At 40.8% G+C, this 27,348-nt stretch overlaps 1 protein-coding gene across 1 annotated transcript in view; it reads left to right on the forward strand.

Moving 5' to 3' along the window:
* The window catches only part of SMURF2 (SMAD specific E3 ubiquitin protein ligase 2), a 70,857-nt gene extending 44,129 nt beyond the window's left edge, over positions 1 to 26,728 (forward strand). The window contains exons 6-19 of the mRNA XM_083598686.1: positions 2,899 to 2,983; positions 4,080 to 4,163; positions 5,665 to 5,867; positions 8,425 to 8,509; positions 10,303 to 10,461; positions 13,538 to 13,745; positions 14,761 to 14,864; positions 19,419 to 19,533; positions 20,345 to 20,523; positions 21,155 to 21,292; positions 21,719 to 21,839; positions 23,652 to 23,853; positions 24,855 to 24,930; positions 25,405 to 26,728. Coding sequence (XP_083454812.1) covers positions 2,899 to 2,983; positions 4,080 to 4,163; positions 5,665 to 5,867; positions 8,425 to 8,509; positions 10,303 to 10,461; positions 13,538 to 13,745; positions 14,761 to 14,864; positions 19,419 to 19,533; positions 20,345 to 20,523; positions 21,155 to 21,292; positions 21,719 to 21,839; positions 23,652 to 23,853; positions 24,855 to 24,930; positions 25,405 to 25,504 — 1,859 coding nt within the window. The 3' untranslated portion in view covers positions 25,505 to 26,728. The remainder of the gene's footprint in view (positions 1 to 2,898; positions 2,984 to 4,079; positions 4,164 to 5,664; positions 5,868 to 8,424; positions 8,510 to 10,302; positions 10,462 to 13,537; positions 13,746 to 14,760; positions 14,865 to 19,418; positions 19,534 to 20,344; positions 20,524 to 21,154; positions 21,293 to 21,718; positions 21,840 to 23,651; positions 23,854 to 24,854; positions 24,931 to 25,404) is intronic.
* Positions 26,729 to 27,348: the final 620 nt, after the last annotated feature.

Genomic DNA, 27,348 nt, shown 5'->3' on the forward strand with positions numbered 1-27,348 from the left:
CAACGCATTGACCACTATGCCACACTGTGTCTTACTAGGTTGTTCCTGCCTCTCTTCCTCCTCCTGCATATGGGACATGTGAGGCAGGACAGCCTTTTGGAGAGCTGTCAGTACAAAGGTTTACAGTGTCCAAAAGAGGGTTGTGGGGGGGGGGGAATGGAACACAAGATTGGACTCAGGTCTGTTTTTGGGCTTCTCATGGGCATCTAATTGGCCTCTGTGAAAAGAGGATGCTGAGCTGTGGATCTGATCAAGCCAGCTCTAATATTGTTCTTAGAAATGGAGCATACTAAACCAGGTTGTATCCAGTATTCACAGAAGATTCTTTGATCCAGTGAAGTATCCCATGAACAAAAGCAGAAGTGCGGTATTTCTTCAGATTCTCCCGCAACCCCCTGTTTACGTCCCAAACTATTCTCAAGGGTTATCCAAGTCTCTGTAGCAGATTGTGGGGGGCGGGGAGTGGGGAGCGCAGAAGGAAACAGGAATAATAGCCTCGCCCTGTTCTATTCATGAAAATGTCTGCTGGCTTAAATTACCTTCTGTGAATGGAAAGATGGCATTGGATGCAATCTTCTAAATCTGTGTATCATCTTCCTTGCATTTATGTTTGTGAACACTATCTTGATTTTCTTCACGGATAATAGAATGAACTCCATTGCGAGCCTTTCCTAACGTGTTACTATTACTACCTTTATTTGATTGGGAAAATGTCTAGCACCCATAGATTTTGCAATGATGATGTATCAGGCAGGGATTAAGGTTCTTTTCGGAGATTTAAAGTTCAACCTACTTTGAATGCTTTTGAAGCTTCATTAATTTTCAGTGGGAGAGAGATAAGCAGAGTACTATTTCCCCATTGAAATCAGTAGGCCTTAACATTGCTTAACTTGAGCTGGAACAAATCCATTATATTTCAGCCCTTGAAAACCTACCTGCTGCCTATGTGAGTGTTTTGTTTGAATAGGAACAGACAAAAGTTATGCTTACAAATGTTGCTCTGGTGCTTTCAAGTTATGGAGCCCTGAAAGAGGAAGCTATTTGACAACATCATTATGAAAAATCACACATTATATATTATACATTATGTTTTTAGACCATTACTGCATCTATGATAAAAAAGAACAGTGGATTTTACCTAAAGGTCCTTGGATGGAATGAATTTCCATTTATAGGAGGAGACTTCACAAAATGGAGCCTTTGGATCCAACCCAGAATATCTTACAGTTTGATTTAATTTTAAGAGCTCACTTATGTACTTAAGTGGTTGAGGTGAAATGATTTGACTTAAATGATGCAACAAAGCAAAGTACTAGATTATGTTAATTGATGTCTCGGTTATCTCATAACATTTGCATACTCAGGTCTGCCTGGGGAATGTTGCCACTTGGGCAAGTGGATCTGCAAGGTTTTTGTTTGCAAATGGTGCCTCCCATTCAGAAAGTTGGCGTGTCTTTTGGTTGCAAGGGGGCCCAGCTTCTCTTATTATCTTTTGCTGGACAGGTGCTCATTTTGGTCTAGACACAAGCATTCACTTCCAAACTAAACAGGATTAGGAAAAGCACATTAATCTTAATGCCACAGAAACCACAAGTAATGTTGTGTGTTCAGTTTCATTCTTGACTAACCTGTTTATAAAATAAACCTAGCTACTTAGGCTTTCACAGGCAACCTTTATTTTACTGTTTACAGCACTTCAGGCACAAAATTGCCAGGCTGATGTTCTATTGCGAAAAATCTTCAGGCATAAGAAATACTACCAAATGGATAAAGCTTGCCATTTTTTAAAGGGATGTTCGTATGTATTTTTTCTGGAACTGTGAGCTGTGTATTTGGACCCTTCTTACTTCTGCAGTGTTCTCTGTCCAGCACTTCTTATAGGCGTATTTAATGTCTAAAAGTAATACACTGCTTTGTTTCCATAATGCTGATCAAGACTCTAAATATGGTTCCATCTTGTAAAATACAAGTGCCAGTCCATATTAAAGGGCAAAGTAATTCTAAATTCAGTGAGGATTCCATATTTTAAGGATTCTTGAAGCCATGTTTACTATTGGTGCTGTGGTCTTTACAGAAACATACTCTTCTCCCTATAGGGTTCTTGTCAGTGGAGGGTAGACCCCAAATATTAAGGAGTGATGAGTTGGTTGAGATCCTACTTCATTTTTAAGTACAAGCCAATCAGCCGGACCTCTCTATGGAGGGAATTCCACAAACAGGGCACCACCACTGAAGGCTTTTTCTCTGGTTGCCACCCACCTTACCTTAGATGGCAGAGGTACCTCCAGAGATGACTTCAGCATATGGGAATATTAGTAGGTGTTCCTCATGTACCTGGGTCCTAAGCTTTATAGGGCTTTAAAAGCCAGTACTCTGAATTATGTTTGGAAACAGTATTGAATTTATTTCAATACTATTGACCAATCATGGTCAACAGGCGCAGCTGTTGCAGTCTACTGAGGCAGCCTCATGCACAACCACACCTAGATGTCACCAAGTGAAGCTGCAGCTGGTATACCAGCCTCAGTGGATGAAATGCACTCTTACCAGAGAGGATACCTGGATCCTGGGTTCATGTATCATGGGAACTCAAGGTTATTGCAGCTTTTTGGTCCCGCTTGTTCAAAGATGACAGCAAAGTTGGAATGATTAAGTAGAGTGCCCCAGTATGCTGCTTATTCCCAATAAACCAGAATAAACTATCAATCCTGCCTGAGTGCAGCATTTGAATGGGGCCAGTCTCATGTCTCTGTTGAAATGGTGTGTAAAAAATAATCAACTGAAAAGAAGGCTTTTAAGACTGTATCAACAAGTTGTGTCATTTCTTTCCAAATACAGTCATGATTTGAATTGTATTGTCGTACCTCTAATTTTGGCCTTTGTTTGTTTGTTTGCTAGTAAGTCTTCAATCCAGAGACCGGATAGGTACTGGAGGGCAAGTTGTGGACTGCAGTAGATTATTTGACAATGATCTACCTGATGGGTAAGATAACATTTTTACATTTCATAAATGCTGTTTATATATTTGTCTGATATTTGCAGTGATGAAAAATGGAGGGAAGAATACTAGTGTGTTCTAAAAAAATATTTACATGTAGACTTATTTTGGAGTTAGAGATGCCAACCAGCAATTTAACTTCATGAAAATACTGGACTACAAACTCCCATTATCCCTGAACATTTGCCATGGCTGGTGAGAGTTGAAGTTCAAAACATCTGGACAGCATTGTTTGGAAAAGGCAACTTCACCGTTAGAAGAAACTGTGTGTGTGTGTGTGTGTGTGTGTGTTGAATCCTGATAAAACTGAAACTAAATCCTGATAAGATAGACACAGTAAGTCCCCACATCCAGTAACTTGTATGTTTGCTTACCCTCAACACTGCTGTCCCTGAAAGAGCAGGTATGTGATTTGGGGGTGCTGCTAGATTTATCACTTTCAGTTGATGGGCGAATGACCTTGATAGCAAGGAGTACCTATTACTAACTATGGTTGCCTTGCCAACCGCTGGCTTTCTGGATAGAGTCAGTTCAGCAACTATGATATATGCACTGCTAACCTCATGATCGTCTAGGTGGCATTGTAAAGCCCCGAACAACTTGGGTCAAGGTTAGCTAAAGTACTGTCCTTCTCTGTACAGCCCCCTATACAGTCAGATATATGGAGAAGGCCTTTCTGATGGCGCATTCTGCGATATGCAGAATGCCACCTACTGGCAACATAAAAGAGGGCCTTATCCTTGGTGGTTCCTACCCTTAGGAATGTCCTCTCCTGTGATTTGGGAGGTACCAGTAGTTGGGCACTTCTGAAGTTTAGTAGTAGCCGTGTTGTAGAAGTTGATTAGTAGCCCTGATGCTACTGCCCTATATTATGGCTTGTCTCTGTAACATTAACATTATTTTTAACTGTATAGTTCTTTTTATCTTTGTAAAAATACATTTAAATAAAAATGAGTAATATAAAAATAGTGTGGATAGTTAGCCAAATGTAATGTTCATGTTATGGTGTCTGTTGGCTAAAAACTTCTTTAAAACAAACTTCTTCTAAATATGGTGATTTTCTTTCAATGTATAATTCTAGTTGGGAAGAAAGGAGGACGGCCTCTGGAAGAATTCAGTATTTAAATCATATTACACGAACAACACAGTGGGAGCGACCAACACGGTAAGAATTATTAGAGAACACTGTACAGTAAATTTTTCAGTGACTCAAGCTGAGCACTTGTTCTTCTTGTGGATTTAATTGGTAGGAGTCCATGATTCCTTGAAATTGTTGCTAGCTATTACCTCAGTTCCACATCTCCCGAATAGAGGTTCCTCCCAAATATTGCTCCTATAATGTAAATCCTTCCTATATCCCTCTTACAGAGTCGGATGTGGATATAACGGACTTGTGATGCATTACTAGAGTTTATAAATGGGACACAGGTGGCGCTGTGGTTGGCAGTTAGAATCTGTGCGACCAGATGAGCTCCCGTTGCTCTTCCCAGCTTCTGCCAACCTAGCAGTTTGAAAGCACACCAGTGCAAGTAGATAAATAGGTACTGCTTTGGTGGGGAAGTAAACAGTGTTTCTGTGCGCTCTGGTTTCCGTCACGGTGCTCTGTTGCTCCAGTAGCAGCTTAGTCTTGCTGGCCACATAACACATAAGTGTCTGTGGACAAATGCCGGCTCCCTCGGTCTGAAAGTGAGATGAGCGCTGCAACCCCATACTCGCCTTTGACTGGACTTAACCGTCCAGGGGTTCTTTACCTTTACCTACCCTTTCCTGACTAGAGTTTATATTGCAAGGCCATTCCCACAAACCCCTCACCCCTGCCCCACAGATAGGGTTCTGGCCCACTGGCCCCCAAAGGTTCCCTGCGCCTCACAAATGAAAACTGTAAAATAAGAAGGCAATGTTGGCATTACTGTTTTGTATTAGATAAATGACACTTGGTTATGAGCCAGGTTAGTATAGTTTTCCTTGTGGAAAGTAATTTAGTAATATGGGAGAAGGGAATTGGGAATCGGGACTGGTCCATATTTGAGTTGCTGCCATCAGGCCATTATTTCATTCAGTGAGGATTAGTCTGTACGTTAGTTGTCACACACCAGTTTTCTGTTGGCTCCTTACTTGGTTTTAAGTATTACTTATTATGTTGTTAGATTGTGCATCTGTTGAATATATTGTCAGGTCCCTTATCGCTGCACGCTCTCCCACTTGCTCCGTTTGTAATAGGATACAAGCAGGGCATATGTTTCTCTGCAAAGTAGCTCTGGGCATCTTGTGGCCACAAGCGGCACTTGATTTTTATTACCATGCTTCTGAATAGCATAGGAATCCAAACTTGTGTGTTGCCTCGGCATGTGTATTATATCACTGATGCATAACTTTTTAATTGAAGCTACCCACAGTTTAGGAGTCACCAGTGCGATGACCGCAGGCATCCATGTACTCACAGAGGACTGAGGACTTTGCTCAGAATTCCCTGCCCTTGCTGATGAAATGAGTCTTGAAAGAAGGGTGATTTTATAGCCAGAGGGTACGGTTGTGGGTGTGTGGTTGCCTAGAACAATTTCTCCTGTTTGCAAATTGCCCCATGCATCCAAAACGGTTGGCAATCTATGGTTTAGAGACAGTTCTCTAAAACAGAGAGGTCTCAAAAACATTATTACTGTTAACAGGCCAGCATCGGAATATTCAAGTCCAGGTCGACCACTGAGCTGCTTTGTGGATGAGAACACACCGCTTACGGGAATAAACGGTGCGACATGTGGACAGGCATCAGATCCCAGGCTAGCAGAGAGAAGAGTGAGGTCTCAGAGGCACAGGAATTACATGAGCAGGACCCATCTACATACGCCTCCAGATTTACCGGAAGGATATGGTACGCATTTTTAAAACAGCGTAACTATCTGTCTGTCTGTTTTTCAAAGGCTATGTACTTCAAAGGACTATTATTCTGAAGATCTAATGAGAGGGATTTCCCCCTTCACGCTTTCATGATACTGGTCTCAGTCCAGCTCTGGTGATTTAATTACTGTACGGGTGTAGTATACTGCTGGAGCTTTGCTGTGTGAGAGAAAAATCCTGTTAATTCCTATTCTGATCATTGCTTCTTTTCCTTGAACCATGGAGTGGTGCAATTCACTAGTCCAGATCTCAGGCTTCTAATTTAATCAGTCTCAATGCAAGGCGAGGGAAGAACAGAAAACTTTTTGAACAGAATAGGTGATATTACCGAGAGAGAGCGTACCACATTTTGTGTATGTTTCTTTCTCAAAGGCTTAAAGGTGTTATTTTTTTTAAAACGAAACAACAAGTTTATGTTTATTGTCCAGAAAAGCACACTCCTGTTATATCTCGTGCCAAGATTTTATCATGTGTTGTAAGTAGATGCTTTCCAATGTACATGTGTAGGAAAATCTGTGTTATAATTGAAATGCATTCCCAAATTAAGCACATCTGAGGGACTGGTAATAAAGATTAAAATATTTTATCTGAATTCAGCTTCTGGTAGCTTTGCTCACAGAACATAAAACCTTCTCTGGCCGCAGTGGTTTCTGAATCGTAATTATGTAGCAAAAGCAACAGTTTTAAAGCTTTCCTGCGCCTAAATTATGCTTGGTGTAAAACTTGGTATTTTGGGTGAAAAGACTTGAGAACTTGGTCTGATCACAAATTCCTAGGCTCAGAAGCACCCAGTTTTTAAATTCTTAGTTTATGACTACCCAGCTGAGCCACTATTTTGCACCTGGCTCTGGCTGGTGTACCTCTCCAATCCCTTGTATAGACATTGTAGAGGAATAAAATGGGCAGGTGTTAATGAAACATCCAGGAAGACATAGAATAGAATCATAGAATCATAGAGTTGGAAGAGACCACAAAGGCCATCGAGTCCAACATGTTAATGAACAGAGTCTTTGCAGCAGATGGTGATAGAGACATATGGCACAGAGTATCAATAGATGATATGAGGGAACTGGGAATGGCCTTAGAGAACTGCATTAAATGCTAACCACTTCCAGGTTACGTCCCACCATTAATGCCATTGCATGAAAGGCAGTGCAGAAATACAAGAAACAAAGCTTTTCTCACTCTTTGAGAGAAAGTTTTGGTGTGCATTTTTCATTGTATCCTTGAAGGCTAATAAACACCTTTAAAATACCTAGCTGTCTGAGGATTCTAAGAGACATATCCTATAGTACAAAGCAATGGGTTGGAACTGACCAAAGTGTGTTACTTTGGGCCTATTGAAACTAATGGAACAAGTTAGCAATGGCTAATTCAGTCTGGATCCAGTCCAGGGTATTTTATGGTATGGCCATAAGTATGCAAATTTCTAACTTTCTGCTTAATATGATCCTCTATCATTACACCAGTTTAGGGAAAGTTTAGGGCTTCGGGTGGCGCTGTGGTCTAAACCACTAAGCCTCTTGGGCTTGCCGATCGGAAGGTTGGTGCTTTGAATACATGTGATGGGGTGAGCTCCCGTTGCTCTGTCCCAACTCCTGCCAACCTAGCAGTTCAAAAGCATACCAGTGCAAGCAGATAAATAGGTGTCGCTGTGGTGGGAAGGTAAACTGCATTTCCGTGTCCTGTTGTACCAGAAGCAGTTTAGTCTTGCTGGCCACATGACCCGGAAATCTGTCTGTAGAGAAACACCGGCTCCCTCGGCCTGAAAGTGAGATGAGCGACGCACCCCATAGTTGTCTTTGACTGGACTTAACTGTCCAGGGGTCCTTTATCTTTAACTTTTTATACCAGTTTAAGAATGTAACTCCATATGTGTTAAAAATTCTCAGGAAAAAAATAACTCGTACATTATTATACTACCCTTGACTTCCAAAGAAATTCTTCAGAATTTTCAGTTCATAAAATATTTCAAAATCCTTTGAGACCCACTTTAAGTTGCAGTTCACTTCTGTTGCTATGGCTCAGTGTTTCCACGTAATCTTCCTCTCTGTGTATATGTCTCCTGCCCTATGATCTAATCATAAGGCGAATACATGAAAACGTCACCTCTAAAGTAAGAGTTTCAACCCCACCCCAAGCTGCTCCAGAGGATTAGGGGAAACCCCCAGAATAGATGAGGGGTACAGGGGAAAGAGGGGAAAATGTCCTGCTGAGTCGGCAGAAACGCGTTTTGCTAAGGGAACAATTTTGTTGGATCCAGCCCAGAATACAATAGCCAACTGGGAAAATATATTGTTTAAAAATTAAGCTACCTCTACTCTTGCTTTGCTCTGGCTATTAAAGCTAGACCAAGCACGAAAGTCTTTTTAACTGTTCTTCTCAAAGACATTCAGGTTTTGACAAATCTCAAGGGGAAGGGAATTTATATAGTTATTTCAAGTCTGTGAACTTGTTAACCTTTTGCATGGGATTTTCACTAGTAAACGAAGTAATCTTTTGTTTCCACATTGGCACGTCTGAATGAACAGAGCAAAGGACAACTCAGCAAGGGCAAGTGTATTTCCTACATACTCAGACTGGTGTAAGCACATGGCATGATCCACGCGTACCGAGGTAAGCGGATAATCTGCCCTTTCATGCTGTAAGTTAAATAAAGTTGCTGTACAAATCAAATTAGTAATATATACATTGGCTATAATAGCCTGTTGGCAGGAGGTATGTTATCTATGAACCTGTGCAAGCCCAGATTTTGGAAGTGGTATTAGAAAATTCAGACTCCTAAGAAGCTCTGATATAATTTAAAGCAAGAGAAACAGAAAGCTTACAGCCCCAGACTCTGAAGCAATGTAGTGTTTGCAGTGCTTAGTGAATTCACAGAGATCTGAGAGGGACGGAGTAAGACTTTTCACTGATCAGATTTTAGTGCCTTCCATCCTTTCCCTTTCTGTGTCAAGTGAGCAGTTTAAAACAGACCTGTGCAGAACCTTTGCATACTTTTAATCTACTTGCCTCAGAATTCTAAGGGAGGTTTTTTGGGGGGCACAGAATAGTCAAATATTTTTTAACAGTATGCACAGCGCTGACTGATCGCTTAAATGTTGATTATGCATTTTTTCTTTTAATATTAATTGACACGGGCATAAAATAATTTCGGTAAATCACCTGCTGTGTACATATTTAGAGCTAACTTGTTCAGTTCCTTGCAGCGCTAGCATGGTGTAGTGATCTGAGTGTTTGACTTGGACCGATGAGATCCGAGTTCATATCCCCACTCGACCATGAATCTCATTAAGAGACCTTGGGCTAGTCCCTGTCTCTCATCCTACCCTTCTTTACAGGGTGGTAGTGAGGGCAAAATTTTGGGGGAGAGCCATGTAGGCCACCTTGAGCTCCTTGGAAGGAAGATAGGATATGAATGATACAAACATTGCTACAGGTTAGGATGTTTAATCTCTCTAGTAGATTGGGAGGTCCTGTACAGTGAAAACTGTGTTATACGGAGCTTTAGTGATGGAGTGCCTGAAATCACTAGCCCCAGATCCCCCTGCCTGATTTGAGGCAATTTCTTCCCCTTCCACAGCAGCTCTGTTCAGGCTCCCTACTCCCCAGGAGAGCATTTTGAGGGGCGGGGGGGGGGGGGACAGGAGGAGGGAAAGAGAGACTGAGGGCTCAGCTTCTACGCAGCTGCAAATAAAATGTTTTAAGTGTGTTTTAAGTGCAACATACAATGTGACACTAGATAGCGATGGTGAGCCTTATGGAAAATTCAATGTATTTTTAAAAATAAAACCATTTTAAGAATGGTTTTTATATGTTTGTAGATTCCACCTGACTGTGTGATTGCCTTCTAGTCATGCAATAACTGGACACAACCCTTCTGGGATTATGATTTTTTTACGACATCTAGTGGCTAGTTTTCTTAGTTGGCGAAAATTGTCTGTGGCACACATGCATAAATCTTCATGGAAAACACCGGTATTGACAAATGTGTCTGTCCGCCTTCCACTGTTTCTAAAAAAACCAGAACTATTCCGATGTCCTTTAAAAACTGGCATTAAGAACATGCAGCTCCTGTAGGAAAAAGGATTTTGTTTTCGTTTTAAGTCAGTATCCCATTAATTACCGATGTAGTTATTTTCTTCTTAAAGCAAAAAACATAGGTTGTGTGATAACAGTTTTTCCAAGACCAGTGTAGCGGGATGTTTTTCTGAGAGTACGTTTTGCTTTTCCTTTGGTGGGCTTGCTCCTTGAGAGTAGACATTCCAGCTGTATAGATCAAGTTTCCGAAACAATGCATACTCTCAGGCTTCATGGAATTGTAATGTTACTTTTACACTGGTTTGGCTCAGAGGCCAAATACTGATGTTTTTTCTCTCTCTCTCTCATTTTTATGTTTGTTTTTGCAGGGATCTTAGCAACATCAATTGTGAAGAGCTTGGTCCTTTGCCTCCTGGATGGGAGATCCGGAATACAGCAACAGGCAGAGTTTATTTTGTTGACCATAACAACAGAACAACGCAATTCACAGATCCACGGCTATCGGCTAACTTGCACCTGGTTCTAAAGTGAGTTCATGATGTCACCAGCACATGCAGATTAATGTTTTGGAGCACGAAAGTGGTTCTCTGGGAATGTGCAATAGGTTGATTCTGCCACCTTGGGTTATATAACTCCTTTGTGTTGACTTAAGATCTCTTGAGACTTTGTAGTCCTGGGGAGAAGCAATCTGAAATATATATTATTGAGGGAATATGTGGAAGAATAATTATACAACAAGGTATTACAGAAGCTTAGTGATTTGCATTGTCTGCCTTTAATATTTTAAACCAATACAAAATAAGCGCTTAGAAATAATTCTTGGTAGACAATATTTTTTGGTTTCACTTTGAAAGAACTGATTGTTGCCCTCGAGGAAGAGTTTTAATCTGAAACGCATAGGGCAATAAAATGGCCTTGTCGTCACCATCTGAGCTCTTCTTTCCATTCACTTTGCGTTTAATGCCTTCCTTGCTTTACTCTGTTAGCCATGTTTCCAAAAGCAGAAGAGACTATATAAATCAAAATTGCCATTGTCTAGACAGAACGATCCGTTTGTTCAGACACTCCTGGAATTTTATTTCATTGTTCTTTGCTTTAACACCTTTTAAATGCTATTTTAGGAAACACCTGCATAGCATTAAGTAAATACTCCACAAAAGCTGGGTGGCTAGAATGTGACTGGGCATAAGAATCCGCAGAGCTAGACTAGTGATGAGACTCTGGCACCACTTTTTTATAGGAAGGGAGGCTGTGGAAGGTAAAAAAGTAAAAGTTAAATTGTCTTCAGTATAACTGAAAATGCTTAGTGTACCTTGTGTGCAAATATGCACATAGTTTTGTAAGCTATTTCTTACAGAATCAAATCTCTTTGGAAATTTCGGGGGGGGGGTTACTCAGACCCATTAAAATTAATGACCACTAACTTAGGCCCATTGATTTTAATGGGTCTACTCTGAGTAAACATTAGTTAATTAAAGTCTCAGGGCTGTGATCATCTCTTGGCTAGAACGTTGAGCGAATTCAAATATAATGTGTGATATTTGAGGAGTCTGTAGTTACCTACTGAAGAAGAATGTAATTTTAAAAAATATATATTACTATTCTAAGATAGTAATTTGCATTTGTTGTTGTTTTTAATTTTCAGTTTCCTAGCAGTAACCAATTTACATCTATAAAATTATGATCCTTATAGATTTCCAAGATAGCTGTGACAACCTTCAGGTTGTCTTTCAGTAGGATAAACCTCAAGCTGCAAAATCACAGATCTTTTTTGCACTTCTCAGCCTTTTGCTACAACATTTAAGCTTTTTCATTCATACATCTGTCTTTCATTATGGAAGGATTTCAGAAATCCAACCAATAGTGTCATCAGCAAAGTCCTCAGTCTGATAAATTTTCTCCAGTGTGTGTTACTGTCTGCTACAGTAAGGCGAGATATGTGAAGATGATTTCTCCCTTCTTTTCACTAAAGAGAAGATAATTTTTGTGGTTTCAATATATCCAAAGCTTTAAATTAGTTAAAAAAACAAATGTATCTGTCTCAGTGAAATTATACATGGCTTCAGTTGCCTGTCCAACCTCAAAGTACGTAAGTTTAGCATGTAGTGTTAAATTTAGGGAACTCTAAATTTAAGAATTGGGGAGTGGAAGAACAGAAACTTCAGAGCTCAGTGTAAAAAAAAAGAAGCCAATTTTAAAATTATTCAGCATAAAGTGGACTGGGTGTAAATAATTTGTTGCTGACATACTGAGTGCTTTCAGGGTCTGCTGTGCAGGCAGACGGATGGATAACTGAGCAAAAGGCATGACTCGTTATCATGGCAAGTGTAAGTCAATCCCACTGTACCCCAACCCAAGGGCATAGCTGGAAACAGATCTTCATGGTGAATGTGGACTAATTAGCCAAGCCCCAAGAACCAACATTGTCTTACCAGTTGCAGATTATTTTGGAGCGGAACAAATTGCAACCCCTGGTTTGGACATAATGTTAAGCAAGGAGTTGAGGTTCACTTCCCACACTCACACCTGGGCAACCTGGGCATTCCCAGTAAACCGTTAACAAGAGCTTCATTTGCATGTCACAATGAATCACAGTTAAGTTCTATGCAGATCTCAGGTGGTACTAAGGGCTGCTGGGAAAAAGGAACACACAATGGTCCCCCCCCCCCCCAAGATTTTGTTGCGCTAATATGGCTTTTTCAACTTTTCTTGTAGGCAACATAGCTACTTTTACTTTCAGTAAGGATACCAAGGCCCGCTGTTCTGAGTTTACATGCAGCCCTGACATGTTTCTGAGTTTACATGCAGCCCTGACATGTTTCTGAGTTTACATGCAGCCCTGACCCGTGTGTTGAAGAATTTTGCAGAACTGCAGATTAAGCTGAACCATTTAACCTGGAGATTGCCTTCCTTGCAGCCACTTCAACACTCCTTTCCCTGAGCAGAACATACTGTGCAGCAAAAATTTGGCATGACAAATCTCCAGGAACATTCACGTAGAAAATATTTTTTATAAAGGTTTCCCCCCCTTCCCCAGTTGCAACCTGAACTTCATTTCAATACATTTTTTAGAATAGCTAATAAAAAATAGTCATTTATTTGTGTCTGTTGAGTGCATGTCAATCTGTTTCCCTTTTCACCTTACCAATCTGCTTACAATCCTGTGGTCCCGACTAGCCCAGGTACAATCTTTGTCAAATGTTCTGTACAAGCGTTTTTGTAAGCGAATTCTTTAAAATGTAAGGTTGTATCAAATTTAAATTGGCTGTGCCTCAACCTTACCCTGAACGTTCACATGAACATCGATAAAACATGCAAAACAAATATGAAAGAGCTTTTGAGCAGCGGGTTGTCAATATGGTGCTGCAATCTGCTTAGCAGAAATGTTCAAAACCCCTTAAAGCTGGTTGAAAACGATCAAGACAGACAGATGGATATGTTCTTAGTCTCCTTTAGGAAACATTAGTGGAAAAGCAGGACACTCGCATAGAAACCATTGTTACACTTGCCTCAGAATGTTGGTTGAAAGGCATATTAATTTGTGTGGGGGGGGGGAATAATGGGAAGTCTTGAATTACTGACAGCAGCTGCCATTCTTTTCAGTCGTCAGAACCAACTTAAGGATCAACAGCAGCAGCAGCAGCAGGTAGTATCGCTTTGCCAGCTTCCAGATGAGGCCGAGTGCCTGACTGTGCCCAGGTATAAGCGGGACCTTGTGCAGAAACTCAAGATTCTGAGACAGGAGCTATCCCAGCAGCAGCCCCAAGCTGGACACTGCCGGATAGAAGTCTCCAGGGAAGAAATTTTTGAGGTAACTTTCGGTAGAGTTATCTTAGGTGTTAAATAATGCGGGGGAACATCCTGCCGCCGGGATGGTTCTTGCTTTTTTTGGCAATGTAAATGGGCAAAGATTATGTGGAAACATCTGAACTACAGCACACTTTTTGAGATTTCATGGTGAGCATGTGATAAAGTGAGGAGGCTGAATCTTATTCATTGTGTATAACCGACACGTATCGTCAGGCATCATTTTACTGAATCTAAGCTTCAGTCCTATACATGCTTTCTTGGAAGCACAATCTATAATTTAAAGCAGGGGTCAGCAAACTTTTTCAGCAGGGGGCCAGTCCACAAGGTCCCTCAGACCTTGTGGGGGGCCGGACTATATTTTTGTGGGGGAATGAATGAATTCCTATGCCCCACAAATAACCCAGAGATGCATTTTAAATAAAAGCACACATTCTACTCATGTAAAAACATGCTGAAGGCCAGACCACCCATGGGTTGGATTTAGAAGGCGATTGGGCCAGATCCGGCCCCTGGGCCTGAGTTTGCCTATTCATGATTTAAAGCAAGCACCTGAATTTTACAGGCGTAGAATCGGGCTGCACAAACTTGAGATGGTTTCGGTGCACTGATGTATGAACTGCCCCCTTTTCTTGTGGCTGTAAGGAATAAACATCCAGCCATGTTGGACCAGGATTGCTTCTTGTGTTCTCATTCAGCAGGGATTGTGAAAACCTTCTCACCACAAACGTATTATGCCAAACTACTTTTCAAGTACACCCAGAATAATCTCAAAACATTAGCAATTCATGTAAGCTGCGCAAGAAAATGGGCAAGATACCCCTGCAGGTTAAAAGGCATTTTTAAGTGCATGTAGCAATGACAAAAGATCCTCACATGTCTGCTTATATATTATGATGCCACCTGCTGTAAGTTTTGGATACTCAGATTTTTTCTTTCTTTAGGATCAGAGGATCAGAGGAACATCAGAGTAAGGACTATGATAATATTGATAAATGTATTATCTGGTGTAATTCCAGGAGTCTTACAGACAAGTCATGAAGATGAGGCCCAAAGACCTGTGGAAGAGATTAATGATAAAATTTCGTGGGGAAGAAGGCCTTGACTATGGAGGAGTTGCCAGGTAAATAATAATAATGTGCTACCTAAAATGCCTTAGGTCTGCCTCCTAAACCAGGATCAAGCAGCATCCAGAGTTGCTGTTGAAATAAATTCTGATACTTGGAGATTGATCTGAAGGCCCTGACAACAGCAGAGCTCAGCAATATATGGCAAGTCTGGGGAGAGAGGGAAAAACAGGCATGCTGGTTCTCTCCCTACCCCTATCCTGGCTCCCCAAGTTCATTCATCTCTAACAGTAGCCTGTATTCAAAGCCCAACCCCTTATTTTGATTGTCAGGAATGAATGCATTAGTATATATTTACTCTTAGAAAATGAGCCACAATTTTTCTTACTCTCAGAAGAACCTCTCTATGGTTGGAAGTAATTTATGGTCCTACTGACCTTGAGACTCAAGGCATGTTATCTGCCAACACTCAACATACTACAAATGGTAAAATTTGATTAATAATGGGGAAATCAATTGTTGCATGTAAGGGTTTAACGGATTATGTTAGAGCTCTGTCAACTCTGTTGAGCATATCCGTTTCAAGGTAACAGGCTGGATAAAACTGTTCTGTGAATGGTGGTCGTCTTCCACTCCTGGAATGGAATCTTGGCTCCAATATGTTGTGATTTTTCCCCATCTAGTTAGTATAGATTAGAGAACAGAAGGTTTGCAATTTTTTATTTTTTTAAAAAAGGTTTGCAATGTTAAGAATTGCATTCTGTGTTAATAATTTCTTGCAAGAAGGAAGGTTCCTGTAGGCTTCAAACAAACAAGGAAACGGGAATGACCTTTCCCTGCTTGCTGCATACCATGAGATCTTTTCTGCTGTGTGTTTGGACTAAACATTCAGTTGCCGCAATTCCAAGTAACAGAATAGGGCTGGGGAGTGCAACACTACATTTTCAGAATCAGCAATGCAAGTAGGCTCTGACCTCTGATTGTGAAACAATATTATGTGAAGTGTTTTTAGTGTGCTGTGGCTTTTCTGTTCACAAAAGGGACTGTGCGAAAGAGCATAAGCTGCAGCCTGGAACATGAGAAGGAAGGGAAGCAAATCACCCAAGTACCAACCCCTCCTTTTTCTTCACCACTGCCACCAAGTGGATGTCTTTAGTAGGAGGGAACTATTTCTACAGTTTGAATAACTATCCATAAGATCAAACATATGCATCCTGCTATACCTCTTCTATAATGTTTCCCTAACTAAGCCAATACTCATCAAATTGCATCCCTTAATTGAGCTTCTGCATCCCTTCGTAGTTTCTCTCTTGCAGTATCCAACTCTGCTCTCTTAACATTTTTCATGGTTTCGGTCCTTTTCTCACTTGCAGCTTCTCAACTCCCGCTCTTGAAGTTTCCGACTCCGCAACCTTTTGACCAACTAGGCTGCTTCCTAGCTTGACTTACACACGATATTTTCACTTCTCCACCAAATATGTTAGCAAATCAGGAGGAGAGGAGTGTTTCAGTTGTGTTTCTATTCCCCCTTAATTGTCAGGATAAATCTTTGACCCTTCTGCGCAGATGTGAGCAAGATACCCCTTGGCACTTTTAACTCTCCTTGAACTTTTGATTCCCATTTGCACAAAACCCTTTAAAGCCAAAAGTAACCATTTTGCAGCCCAAGTTTTCCAACCAGAAGCCCACCACAAAATGACATAAAATTCTATTCCTTCACAGACTATTCCTTTTCAGTGCCCACAAAGCCCTCTTCAGCCAAGGCCTTCCCTTATCAGCCCCACACCTGATGTCTGGTTTAGGGCAGGTGGAAATGGTTTGCCCAAAACTGCCTCACAGCATGTAGGGTAACGGGGATGAAGGTTGGCAATTAATTTCAGATTTCAGGTGCATTTCTTATCACATTGTTGGAACAGAATTCTTTTTTTCACATCCAGATACGTTAAGACTGCCACTCAGGGGTAGCTTTTAATCTTCAGTATCTGCCCTCAACTTTGCTGCTCAGAGGTCCCCAGCAGATGTTTTTATTGGGTTTCTTGTAACATCACCAGTGGGCCTTTTCTCTCTTTCCTCCCCCTAACTCCACTGGCAGGATATGAGCCTCCCTCTCCTTAAATTCCAAAGCACCTGCGTTTACCTCCAGCTTTCATTATGGACACGTAATAGTTGAACAAATGCTTGTAGTTCAGTTACTTATCAATTCCAAAGACCAGAAGCAGAGGAGTGTTCTCTCGGGTGATCTGAGGAGTCTGCCATCAATTCCATTTGGCATAAGCTGGCCTGTTGGCAATGAGCTTTAGTGACCCGTGCCAGGAAAGTAAATCTCAGAAGCGCTGTGAAATTCTGTGAATTTTTTTGCTGTTAGCTATACCAATATTTACCAACTGGAGCAAATTTATTTAGCACTTTAAATTTTAAGCTTTTAAAGTAATAGTCCTTCAGGTAATGGGTATATTTCAGCATACTGTTAATATCTGTTCAGTACAGTGCATTAAACTGCATTCAGTGTGACTATCACAATCTGAAGAAGGTATCTGAAGAAGTGTGCATGCACACGAAAGCTTATACCCAGAACAAACTTAGTTAGTCTCTAAGGTGCTATATATATATCACAATCAGAGTTCTATTCACACTATGCTGAAACAGTAGAAGGTCTGTATTCAGTTAATTTAAAGCCTTCCAAAAGAACTGTGAATTAGAATGTCAATTAAGCTCTTAAGTTTCACATTTAACAATATATAGATACTCCAACTTTGTTTATGATTGGAACAATGATCTTAAAAACTTTCTTTACATATTTTTTATTCTTTTTACTTCTTGTACATTTGCAAATCTGTATGTTTTGTTAATAAATGAAAGACAACAATGGCTCCCTTTATCTAAAAAATTATTGTCTTTTCACCCCTGCTTGAATCATGCCATAACCTTCAAGTGTCCCGATTCCCCTGGCACATTCCTGGAATTTCAGAAGCCCCCCTGGCTTCTGATTTGATTCTGGGATGTCCCATTGTCCCCCTCCAGCGCCGCCACAGAGCTCAGGGAGGAGGATGAACCAGCGCTTGCAATTGCAGTGGTCCTGCAAGGGTATCTTATACAGTGGTACCTCAGGTTACATACGCTTCAGGTTACAAACTCTGCTAACCCAGAAATAGTACCTTGGGTTAAGAACTTTGCTTCAGGATGAGAACAGAAATTGCGCAGCGGCGGCAGCGGGAAGCCCCATTAGCTAAAGTGGTACCTCAGGTTAAGAACAGTTTCAGGTTAAGAATGGACCTCCGGAACGAATTAAGTTCTTAACCCGAGGTACCACTGTAGTAGGAAGCAAGCTAAGGTGTGGTGTGGCACACCCAGACCTTTTCTCGCTGCCTTCTCAGGCCCGGCCCTGCTGGAGTGGATGTGCGCCACCCTCTTATTGGCCCCTCTGCTGCCGCCACTGTCATGGCAGCCTGAGGTGCGGCGCAGGTGGAGGAAGCGAGCAGAGAGGTAAGGGAGCAAGCAACTGCCAGGTAGTGGCTGCAGCAGGGGAAGCAGCCAGCTGACTCATGCAGCGGCATGGCACACAAAGGGATGCACCTTTTGGCACCGTGCTCCGGCTTGCGTGGGAACGCGGCACCAAAAGACACGCATCCTGATTTTCATCTCAGGAACATCAGAAGGTCGGTCTCCCATATGTCCGGACATTTCCCCGGACATTTCCGGGATTTCAAAGGCGGAATTGATGCCTCCGGGGGTGTTGGTTCCCAAAATGTGTCGCTTTGTCCTGGATCTTAGGCAAGTCAATCGGAAAATAGTGGGTATCTTGGCGTTTTTTCTTTTAATTTTTTTTTAAAATAAAAGCTCAATGACTTTCCGGGTGTCCTGGTTTTTACTTTTTGAAATATGGCAATCCTACTACCACTGGTCTACACAGATAGGCAGTAGCTCTCCAGGGTTTTGGACCAGGGCTCTCCAGTCACCAGAGACACTAGGGATTGAACTAGAGAACTTTTGCATGCAAAACAGGGGCTCTAGTTACCATCATGCCAAATTTTGGGGTTTGTCTAAAAAACAAGCTCCACAGCTTTGGGGTTTCCTTTAAAAAAAGCAAGCTCAACAATTCTAGGGATGTCCTGGTTTTTACTTTTTGAAATATGGCAACCCTATTGGAGGGTAAGTCACGTTCTATATAAGTTTTTCTTTGTCACTGCTTTCTTCCCTGTGTGCTTCTTTGTTTTACATCTTTTTATTCTGGTGCAAGGTACGGAAATAGTTGATTCCTTTCTTTTTGCCCCCTCAAATCCCCCCCCCCAAATTCAAGCCCATCTTCAACATCCTGTTAATAAAGGGCACACAACCGATTACTGTGCATAGCTAGTGCAGTTATACAGCACACAGCTTTTGACATATGCAACTAAAGAGATTGGACACGTCAGCAAGACATTGAGAGAAATAGTTGAGAGAAATTGAAACAATAAATTCTGAAAATGTGCTTATGACACAGTTGTGAATAAATGCTGTTCCCATTACCACATTCTGTTGTCATTGATTAAGAAATTATTTATCAATGAAGACCAGTGTTTTCTGCATCAGTTTAACAGTGTTTGACCCTTAAAATGTTTTGTTTTCTTCAGGGAATGGCTCTATTTGCTCTCCCATGAAATGCTGAATCCGTATTATGGCCTCTTCCAGTATTCGCGTGATGACATCTATACACTACAGATAAACCCAGATTCTGCTGTTAACCCGGTATGGAAATGTACCCCATGTTTGTGGCCAGCAGTTCCTTTTTAATAGTTTTGGTGTGCTAGCTTTATGCAAATCTGAATTACTTTAGTGATGTTCAACTTCTTTTTTAGAACAGATAGAAACTGCTTTGGGAGTTCCCTTTTTGTTTTTGCTTTGAAGTGCAGGGTATAATCATGAAAATTAATGAATGCTGCAGGTTTGTTAAACCTTAGACAAGAAATAAAGGTGTTAAGTTGTAGCCAGTGGCGTAGCGTGGGGGGTGCAGGGGGGGCCGGCCGCACCGGGTGCAACATCTGGGGGGGTGCTCGCAGCTCTTTGCCCCTACCGGGTTAGGGGGCGCAAATTACTTGCCTTGCCCCGGGTGCTGACAACCCACACTACGCCACTGGTTGTAGCAGGAAACTTTGAGGTCAAATATAAGAGGAAATGTTGTAATCCTAAGAATAGCTGTTTAGAGGAAGTGTTTTCAAGTGAAAGTGGAAGTTTATACAACACTAGGGGCTCCACCTTTGCTCACAAGCCAGTATTGTGATGCAGCACAACAAATCCTGCAATAGGGGCTGTACAGTCTCATATAGATAGATAGATAGATAGATAGATAGATAGATAGATAGTCTTGATGGAAGTGAAGCAGGCACCTTAACATATTTTAAAGCTTTTTATTTTATTTTTCGGACTCTTCATTGTAACTTTTAAGTAAATCTTATTGCATACTAAAGAAAATGTTCTTGTTGAAAAATCTGAATGCTTCATCAGTTTTGGAATCAAGCCAAGAACCCCGGCATGAGTACATTTTTCCCTTCAATTCTAGGAACACTTATCCTACTTCCATTTTGTTGGACGGATCATGGGGATGGCTGTGTTTCACGGACATTATATTGATGGGGGCTTCACATTGCCTTTTTACAAGCAGTTGCTAGGAAAGCCAATTACGTTGGATGACATGGAATTGGTTGACCCAGATCTTCACAACAGCTTAGTATGGATACTGTATGTACTGATCTCTTTGAAATGATGCTTATCATTTATAATGGTTGTATTCTGCTTTAATTCATTTGCTATAAATGGGCAGGCTATGAATATAATTTTTGCTAAAAAAAACCCCAACAACTATAGGTGAGCCATGGGAACTTAAGTCTTCTAATCCAAATCATTATTAGAAAGACTGGGACAGATGTAACGTGACACATTTGGTAGCCCCATTGGGGAAGCCTGCCAGCTTTAGGCAATCTGAGCCAGGATGGGGTGACTTGAGGTATGTGTGTGTATTTTGCATAGGACTGGCTAGGGAACCACAATATAGGCTACAATTGGCCATAGTTTTCTATAGAATGGCCTTCTTAGTCTTGTGCTGACACATAGGGTCTGTCCTCCCTTGTTACTTCTGAGCATTCCACAAGCTTTGTAATCAGAGGGGATTTTTATCATGGAATAAAACAATTTTGGGGTACTTTCATGTTAAAGAATACATCACCCACCCACCCTCCAGAGTATTGGATTCTTAGAGGCAGTATAAGCAAATTATTTTTTTGTTGTTTTTTTTAACGGCAGGCTATAGGATGTACGGTTAGGTATGCCTGAGACGTTTAGAATTCATATAATTTTGCTTTCTCTACTTCAGTGAGAACGATACTACCGGAGTCTTGGACCATACATTTTGTGTGGAACATAATGCATACGGTGAAATTATACAACATGAACTGAAACCTAATGGCAAAAGCATTCCTGTCACAGAGGAGAGTAAAAAGGAATACGTCAGGTATCAAAAACTATAGTCTTTGTCGTTGCTTAATTGTTTAGTCGTGTCCGACTCTTCGTGACCCCATGGACCAGAGCACGCCAGGCATAGTCTTAAAAAACCCCAAAAGGTTTCTGTTACAGTGCTCTGTGCAGAGGGTAATATGGTATGCTTAAATTAATAGAGTGACTTTGTCATGTTAATGGCTGCTTAACTTTGGCCCTACAGGTGTTGCTGAACTATAACTCCCTTCATCTCCGACTACACTGGCTGGGGTTGATGGGAGTTTTAGTCCAACTATTCCAACAACATTTGTACGGCCTCTAGCCTGTCTATGTAGATGCTTGGTTGAATAGTTTGTAGTAATGTTTGCAGCTTGGGATCAAGCATCTAAGTTGTTAAGTGGGAAGACACTCCTTTGCAAATAGGACTTGTAATTTATTGCAGGCTTTATGTAAACTGGCGATTTTTACGAGGGATTGAAGCTCAGTTTCTGGCTCTGCAGAAGGGATTTAATGAAGTAATCCCACAACATCTGCTGAAGACATTTGATGAGAAGGAGCTAGAGGTCAGTACATTAATGATATGCTAGGTCATCAAGTGTAACAAGAAAAAAGTATTCTTCTTAAATTTTGCAGTATGCAAAGTTGATCCCCAATGCTTCTAGGGATGGAGGATTTGCAGTAATTTTAACCATGGTTAACATGCCAAATCACCAAAGGGTTGGGATTCCTTATTTACGTTTTGTAGACAGGCTTCTTAGTAATACTCTTGTCTTGCTAGTTAATGACTTTAAAATGCTATTTTTGATAGAATACATCACATACTTTGGAGGGCTATTTTTATTACCCTTAGCATTATTTTGAGTGTTTTACAATTCCTTTAAGAAACAGATTCTTAATATTGTATCATAAGCGCTGGATGATAAAAGTTGAAATAGTAAAATTTTGTAGTTCTTAATGGTTGGGCAGAAAAAAACCTAAATTGTGCGGTGTGAGTCAAATGATATCTTGGAAACTAAAATGTGTCTCTGTAGGAAAGTATTTTCTGGTAACCATAGATAAACATATTCTATTTCCTGTAGAGAACATATTGGGGAGGGTGTCTGAACCACCCTACTATTAGTCCCATTTGCTGAAGATAGCACAGAACATGCAAGACACCCATGGGAACTCTTTCATTGCCCTCTTCTCCTTCGGCGATCACTCGTAGCCGAGTAAGATTGTCTTCCATGAACACGGTCTTAACAGTGAGTCTGTAAGTGACTGTGGAGGCCAGTTCTGGATCCACACGTCCTTCCACAGTGGGGACATAGGTTTCCAGGCAGGAGTTGATCACGGTGAGGATTTGCCAAGCATGCCTTCCTCTTAGCTCATTCCTCCCTTTTGTCCTGAGTTCGAGCATCTTCAAAAGTCCATGACACCTTTGGTAAAGGCTGTTCTCCATCTGGAGCTCTCGCAGGCCAGTGTTTTCCAGTTGTTGGTGTTTATAGTACATTTTTTTTAGATTTGTCTTGAGAGAATCTTTAAACCTCTTTTGTTGACCACCAGCGTTACACTTTCCATTTTTAAGTTCGGAGTAGAGTAGTTGCTTTGGAAGACAATAATCGGACAGGAGAGAGGCGCAAACCCACACCTCTCATTTTTACTGTCCTGTGCATGTGTGCCAGCCAAGCAGGGCATGTGAGAGAGGCAAACACACATGAGACTTTTATATGCTTTGCTCCTGGTTGGGGCAGGAGGGGAATTCACAGTGCATGAGAGATGGGGTGATAATGGCACATGGATACACCCATTTCCCCTATACAAAACCCATGAAGACCTTATTCTTGGCTAGGCTGCCTTTCTCCCTTTGCTGCCCTTGCTCCCAACCACTCATCTCAACCCTTTTAAATGTTGCACGCTATAATACCCCCTCTCACCCTCTTTCTGGGAAGGGATGATGGAGATGCATGGCTGTCGGGTTAGAAAGTTGTAGGGGAATAGAATGTGTGGGAGAAGGAAAAATCAGCCCAAGAAACCTGCATATAAGCCAAAAGGGGGCTGGATAGCAAGGGCTTGCTGTGGATCAGGATCTGTTGGCTGCTCACCTTCGGTGAAATCTGTTTCTTATTTCTAAGACTTCTATAATGCACAGATAAAGCTGACTATATTGTTTGCTATTCCACTTAGAAAACTAGGGTTATGTGCTTTGCAAGCTTAAACCGACTTGTCATTTCCTACTGGCCAACATTTCATATAACAAAAGTTTTTTAGAAAAAGAAAAGTTTTGTCATTTAGAGGGATAACTTTCTATTTGTAGCAGATTTGCGGGGGTGGGGGTGGGGTGTATTGACTTCATGCAGTCCTCCACTGACTGATATTTGTACCGTTATGAACAGCTCATCATTTGTGGCCTTGGGAAGATAGATGTTAATGACTGGAAGGCCAACACCAGGTTAAAACACTGCACGCCAGACAGCAACATTGTGAAGTGGTTTTGGAAAGCCGTGGAGCTCTTTGATGAAGAAAGGAGAGCCCGATTACTGCAGTTTGTGACTGGGTCATCCAGAGTACCTCTGCAGGGTTTCAAAGCATTACAAGGTTAAAAAAAAAAGCACAAAAGCAAATTTCTTTTGAATCGCTGTCCACAGTCCCAAGTTACTGCTTTTTCAATTTTGTAACATTTGTGATATATTCAGAGTACATTATTAAATGCATAGCTATGACTTTCCGTCAAAAGTCTTAAATCTGTAGGCTTGTGTGTGTTTTTGTTTGGTATGCCCGATGCCCTGGTTTTCCAAATGCATCTACTAGTCCAACTACTGCAACATTTTATCATAAATATATTGATAACTGTTGTTCCTGGCTCTGTGTGATTTTCTGGCTGTTATAAGACCTGGCAGCACATGATACTCAATTCAGAAGGCCTCTTAAGATAGCCTACCTTACAGCATAGCTGTCAAGCGTCCCTTATTTGGCGGGACAGTCCCTTATCCCAGCGCCATGTCCCACTGCTGTCCCTTATTGATGATGTCCCTTAAATAAGCTACTGTAGGTAATGGGGCCCTTTCTATGTCCAGCTGTCCTTTGTCAACAACAAATTGTTGCTGTTTTTCTGTGTTGAGTATATGCTATATGGTAATTTATGGACCTAATAGGTATCTAAAGCCATTTACACGCAACAAAATATGTATTTTATCAAAGTAATTATTGATCCCTTATTTTGGCTGCTGATCCCTTATTTTCGAGGCTGCTGGTCCCTTATGTTCAAATCTGTAAGTTGACAGCTATGCCTTACAGCTCTTGTAACATGGTAAGGGGCAGTCAAAAGCCCTTTGCGTGTCTGTGTATCAGAGCCATCGTTTTCACTTACTGAAAGGAATGGAAGGTTGGGGGTATATGGTTTCTAGTATTCACTTTTCTAATACGTTCTAGAAAGCCTTAAATCGGCACGTATCAAATTGGAGATGTACAGGTCACACTCCATGGATGCTGCTTTGTCTGTCACCTTCCAAAGCTTGCTTCTCTGCCCAGTCTTTTACATGTTTTGGTTGTGCTCCAAAGTACTGGACGGTAATGCCCAATTTCTGTTCCAATTGCAGGTGCTGCTGGTCCAAGACTATTCACAATTCACCAGATTGATGCTAGCACAAATAACCTGCCAAAAGCTCACACTTGGTAAGCTTTATAGATGCATTACTATGCTCATTCTTTTCTACATGGAGACTATTGAATTTGCAACTAATTAGAGAAGAAATTCATTAATAATCCAGCTTCAGAAATAGGTTATTATGAATAATCTACCTGCATATAATTAGCATATCATCAAAACCAATAAGCATTTATGATTTTTCTTTCTGCACGTCGTAGCCTAGTCATCAGTAGATTCTCTGTGTTACGTTTTTGTGGGAAACTGTTTTTTTCCAGCAGTCTTGATCCATTCATTACTTATAAACACCATGTGTGTTTTTAATTCTTTGTCAAAACGGATCAACATAGGCATAGTTCTATTTAGAAGACAATGTTAGCGGTGGGGGAGGTAACTGTGTTCTTTGAACTGTAGCAGCCTGCTTGAAGTATATTACTTATTACGTAAATTCGGTGTGTATATATTATTGAAAGCCTATTAAAGCTTTTGTTCTCTGCATGCAGCTTCAATCGAATAGACATTCCTCCTTATGAAAGCTATGAGAAGCTCTATGAAAAGCTGCTAACCGCCATTGAAGAAACATGTGGGTTTGCTGTGGAATGAACATTTGCAGACTTACCTGGGACTGTATTTATACTCCGTCAAGCAGAAAATCCTCTCCTCAGCCATGACACAGTTAAATGCTTGAAATATAGGAAACTTCTTCCCCCCCACTCCCTTTTCTACTTTAGGACGATATGAGGGAAAGGACAATTTTTGGAGTTCTTCATTCAAGAAAATGTCCTGTGGCTCCTGCCAAGGAATCATTCAGCTGCTATTAAAAACAAGTATCTTGAATATACAGAATGCTGACTTTTCCTTCCTTTCAACAGCAGTATTCTTCTCTGAAAAAAGACGACTACTATTTTTGTAAAAGGTGATCTGATCTATTTGCTTACCTGATTTCTATTCTCACAGGTCCAAGATATAGCTGTCGGTACAAGTCACGTTCCAGCCTACTTAAGTAAACATGTGATACTGAACAGCATCTATACCTGCTATTTTTTTAAATAAAATATTTTGATTATTCTAATTTTTTCATATAATTGGCTAAGCAAATCATAACCCTTTTAAATTAAGGCCACTTAACGTACAAACTGTGTTTTCTTATAGTGAATGATTTAATTCTCTGTTATGAGTTAAACTTCAATGTTACTTGTGTAAGGATTTTTATATTTCTCAAGCATGAATTACAGGTTTTGGCTCCTGTTTTTCTCTTGTCCAGTTTCTTTAGCAGAATCCTAGTCGGAGTTAACTTGCACTGTATTTGGTACAGTACTTTGTGGTAAATGTGGAAACCCCCCTTTTTTAAAGCATCTAGCATTTTTTAAAATGAGTGTTTTTGTAAAAAGTCAATACTTGAGTTTTTTTTAATTTGCTTTCCATTTTAAATGGAACTTGCTGCATTTTGTAAACTCCTAAATGTATGTTGATGATATCAACAGCCTTCTGCCAGGTCGTCAGTTCATTTTTCAAAACTCTCTGTGGATGTCATACCAACCAAAGTTTTTCTGTTCCGATACAGTGAATCTGCATTGTATATTAGTTGTTGCAAAACAATATTATCAGGTTAAAACGTCTTTATTTTAAATGGCTTGTGACATATGGGTTTGTGCTAGCTACAACTAAGGGAAAAAATAGTGATGCAATGGACTTAAAAGCAGAGCTTCTGTACATTTTCTGATGTGCTCCAATAAATAGCTGACTGGAGCACCCCAGAAATCATCCTTGCATTGAGGGTAAATATATGCAAAATAGTTAAAATAAAGGGGGCACGTTTAGATGAAATATATTGCACTGTTGATCGGCAGTCATGCAAGGAATTATATACCAATAACTAAAGTGGTTGAGCTTGTAACTTGGGGATAGCTCATAAGTACACTTCTCTTTGCAATAGTGTGTTTAGTTGCTGTGAAAAGTGCAGCTTCTCTTGTTGAAACCATTGCTGGTTGTTTCTGGTACGCTGGCAAGCACAGATATTTCTTCATAGTTTTATGTACCCAACTGTGTGGAGAGGAAAGCGGAACTTGCATGTGCAAACTAGCTCTCGCTGAACAACATTGAGAACGTCTAGCAAACTGTCAGCACAGTTGTTTGGTTGCTCATCTTCTCGTGCAAAAGCAAGGAATGACAAACAACAGCAAGGCATATGGTAGTAATTAATCACAAGTAACCATCTAAAACCACCCACTTTTTCTGTGTGAATCAAGTGTGCCACGTATATGGAGGCAACAGATTGAAAACTATTAGCACAGCCTTGCTTATATTGAAGGTTTTGTTGGAGATGGCCTTTTTCCTTGTCTAAAATTGGGATAAGAGAAAGCAAGTTAAGTCAAAAGGACATTCGCTAGATGTAGACGTGTGTAGCCTGCTCTGACTTGAATCCGGCAGGTTGTACGTTAACAACC

Source organism: Podarcis filfolensis, assembly GCF_964270895.1.
Source record: "Podarcis filfolensis genome assembly, chromosome: 2".
In the NCBI taxonomy this organism is placed as follows: Eukaryota; Metazoa; Chordata; class Lepidosauria; order Squamata; family Lacertidae; genus Podarcis; species Podarcis filfolensis.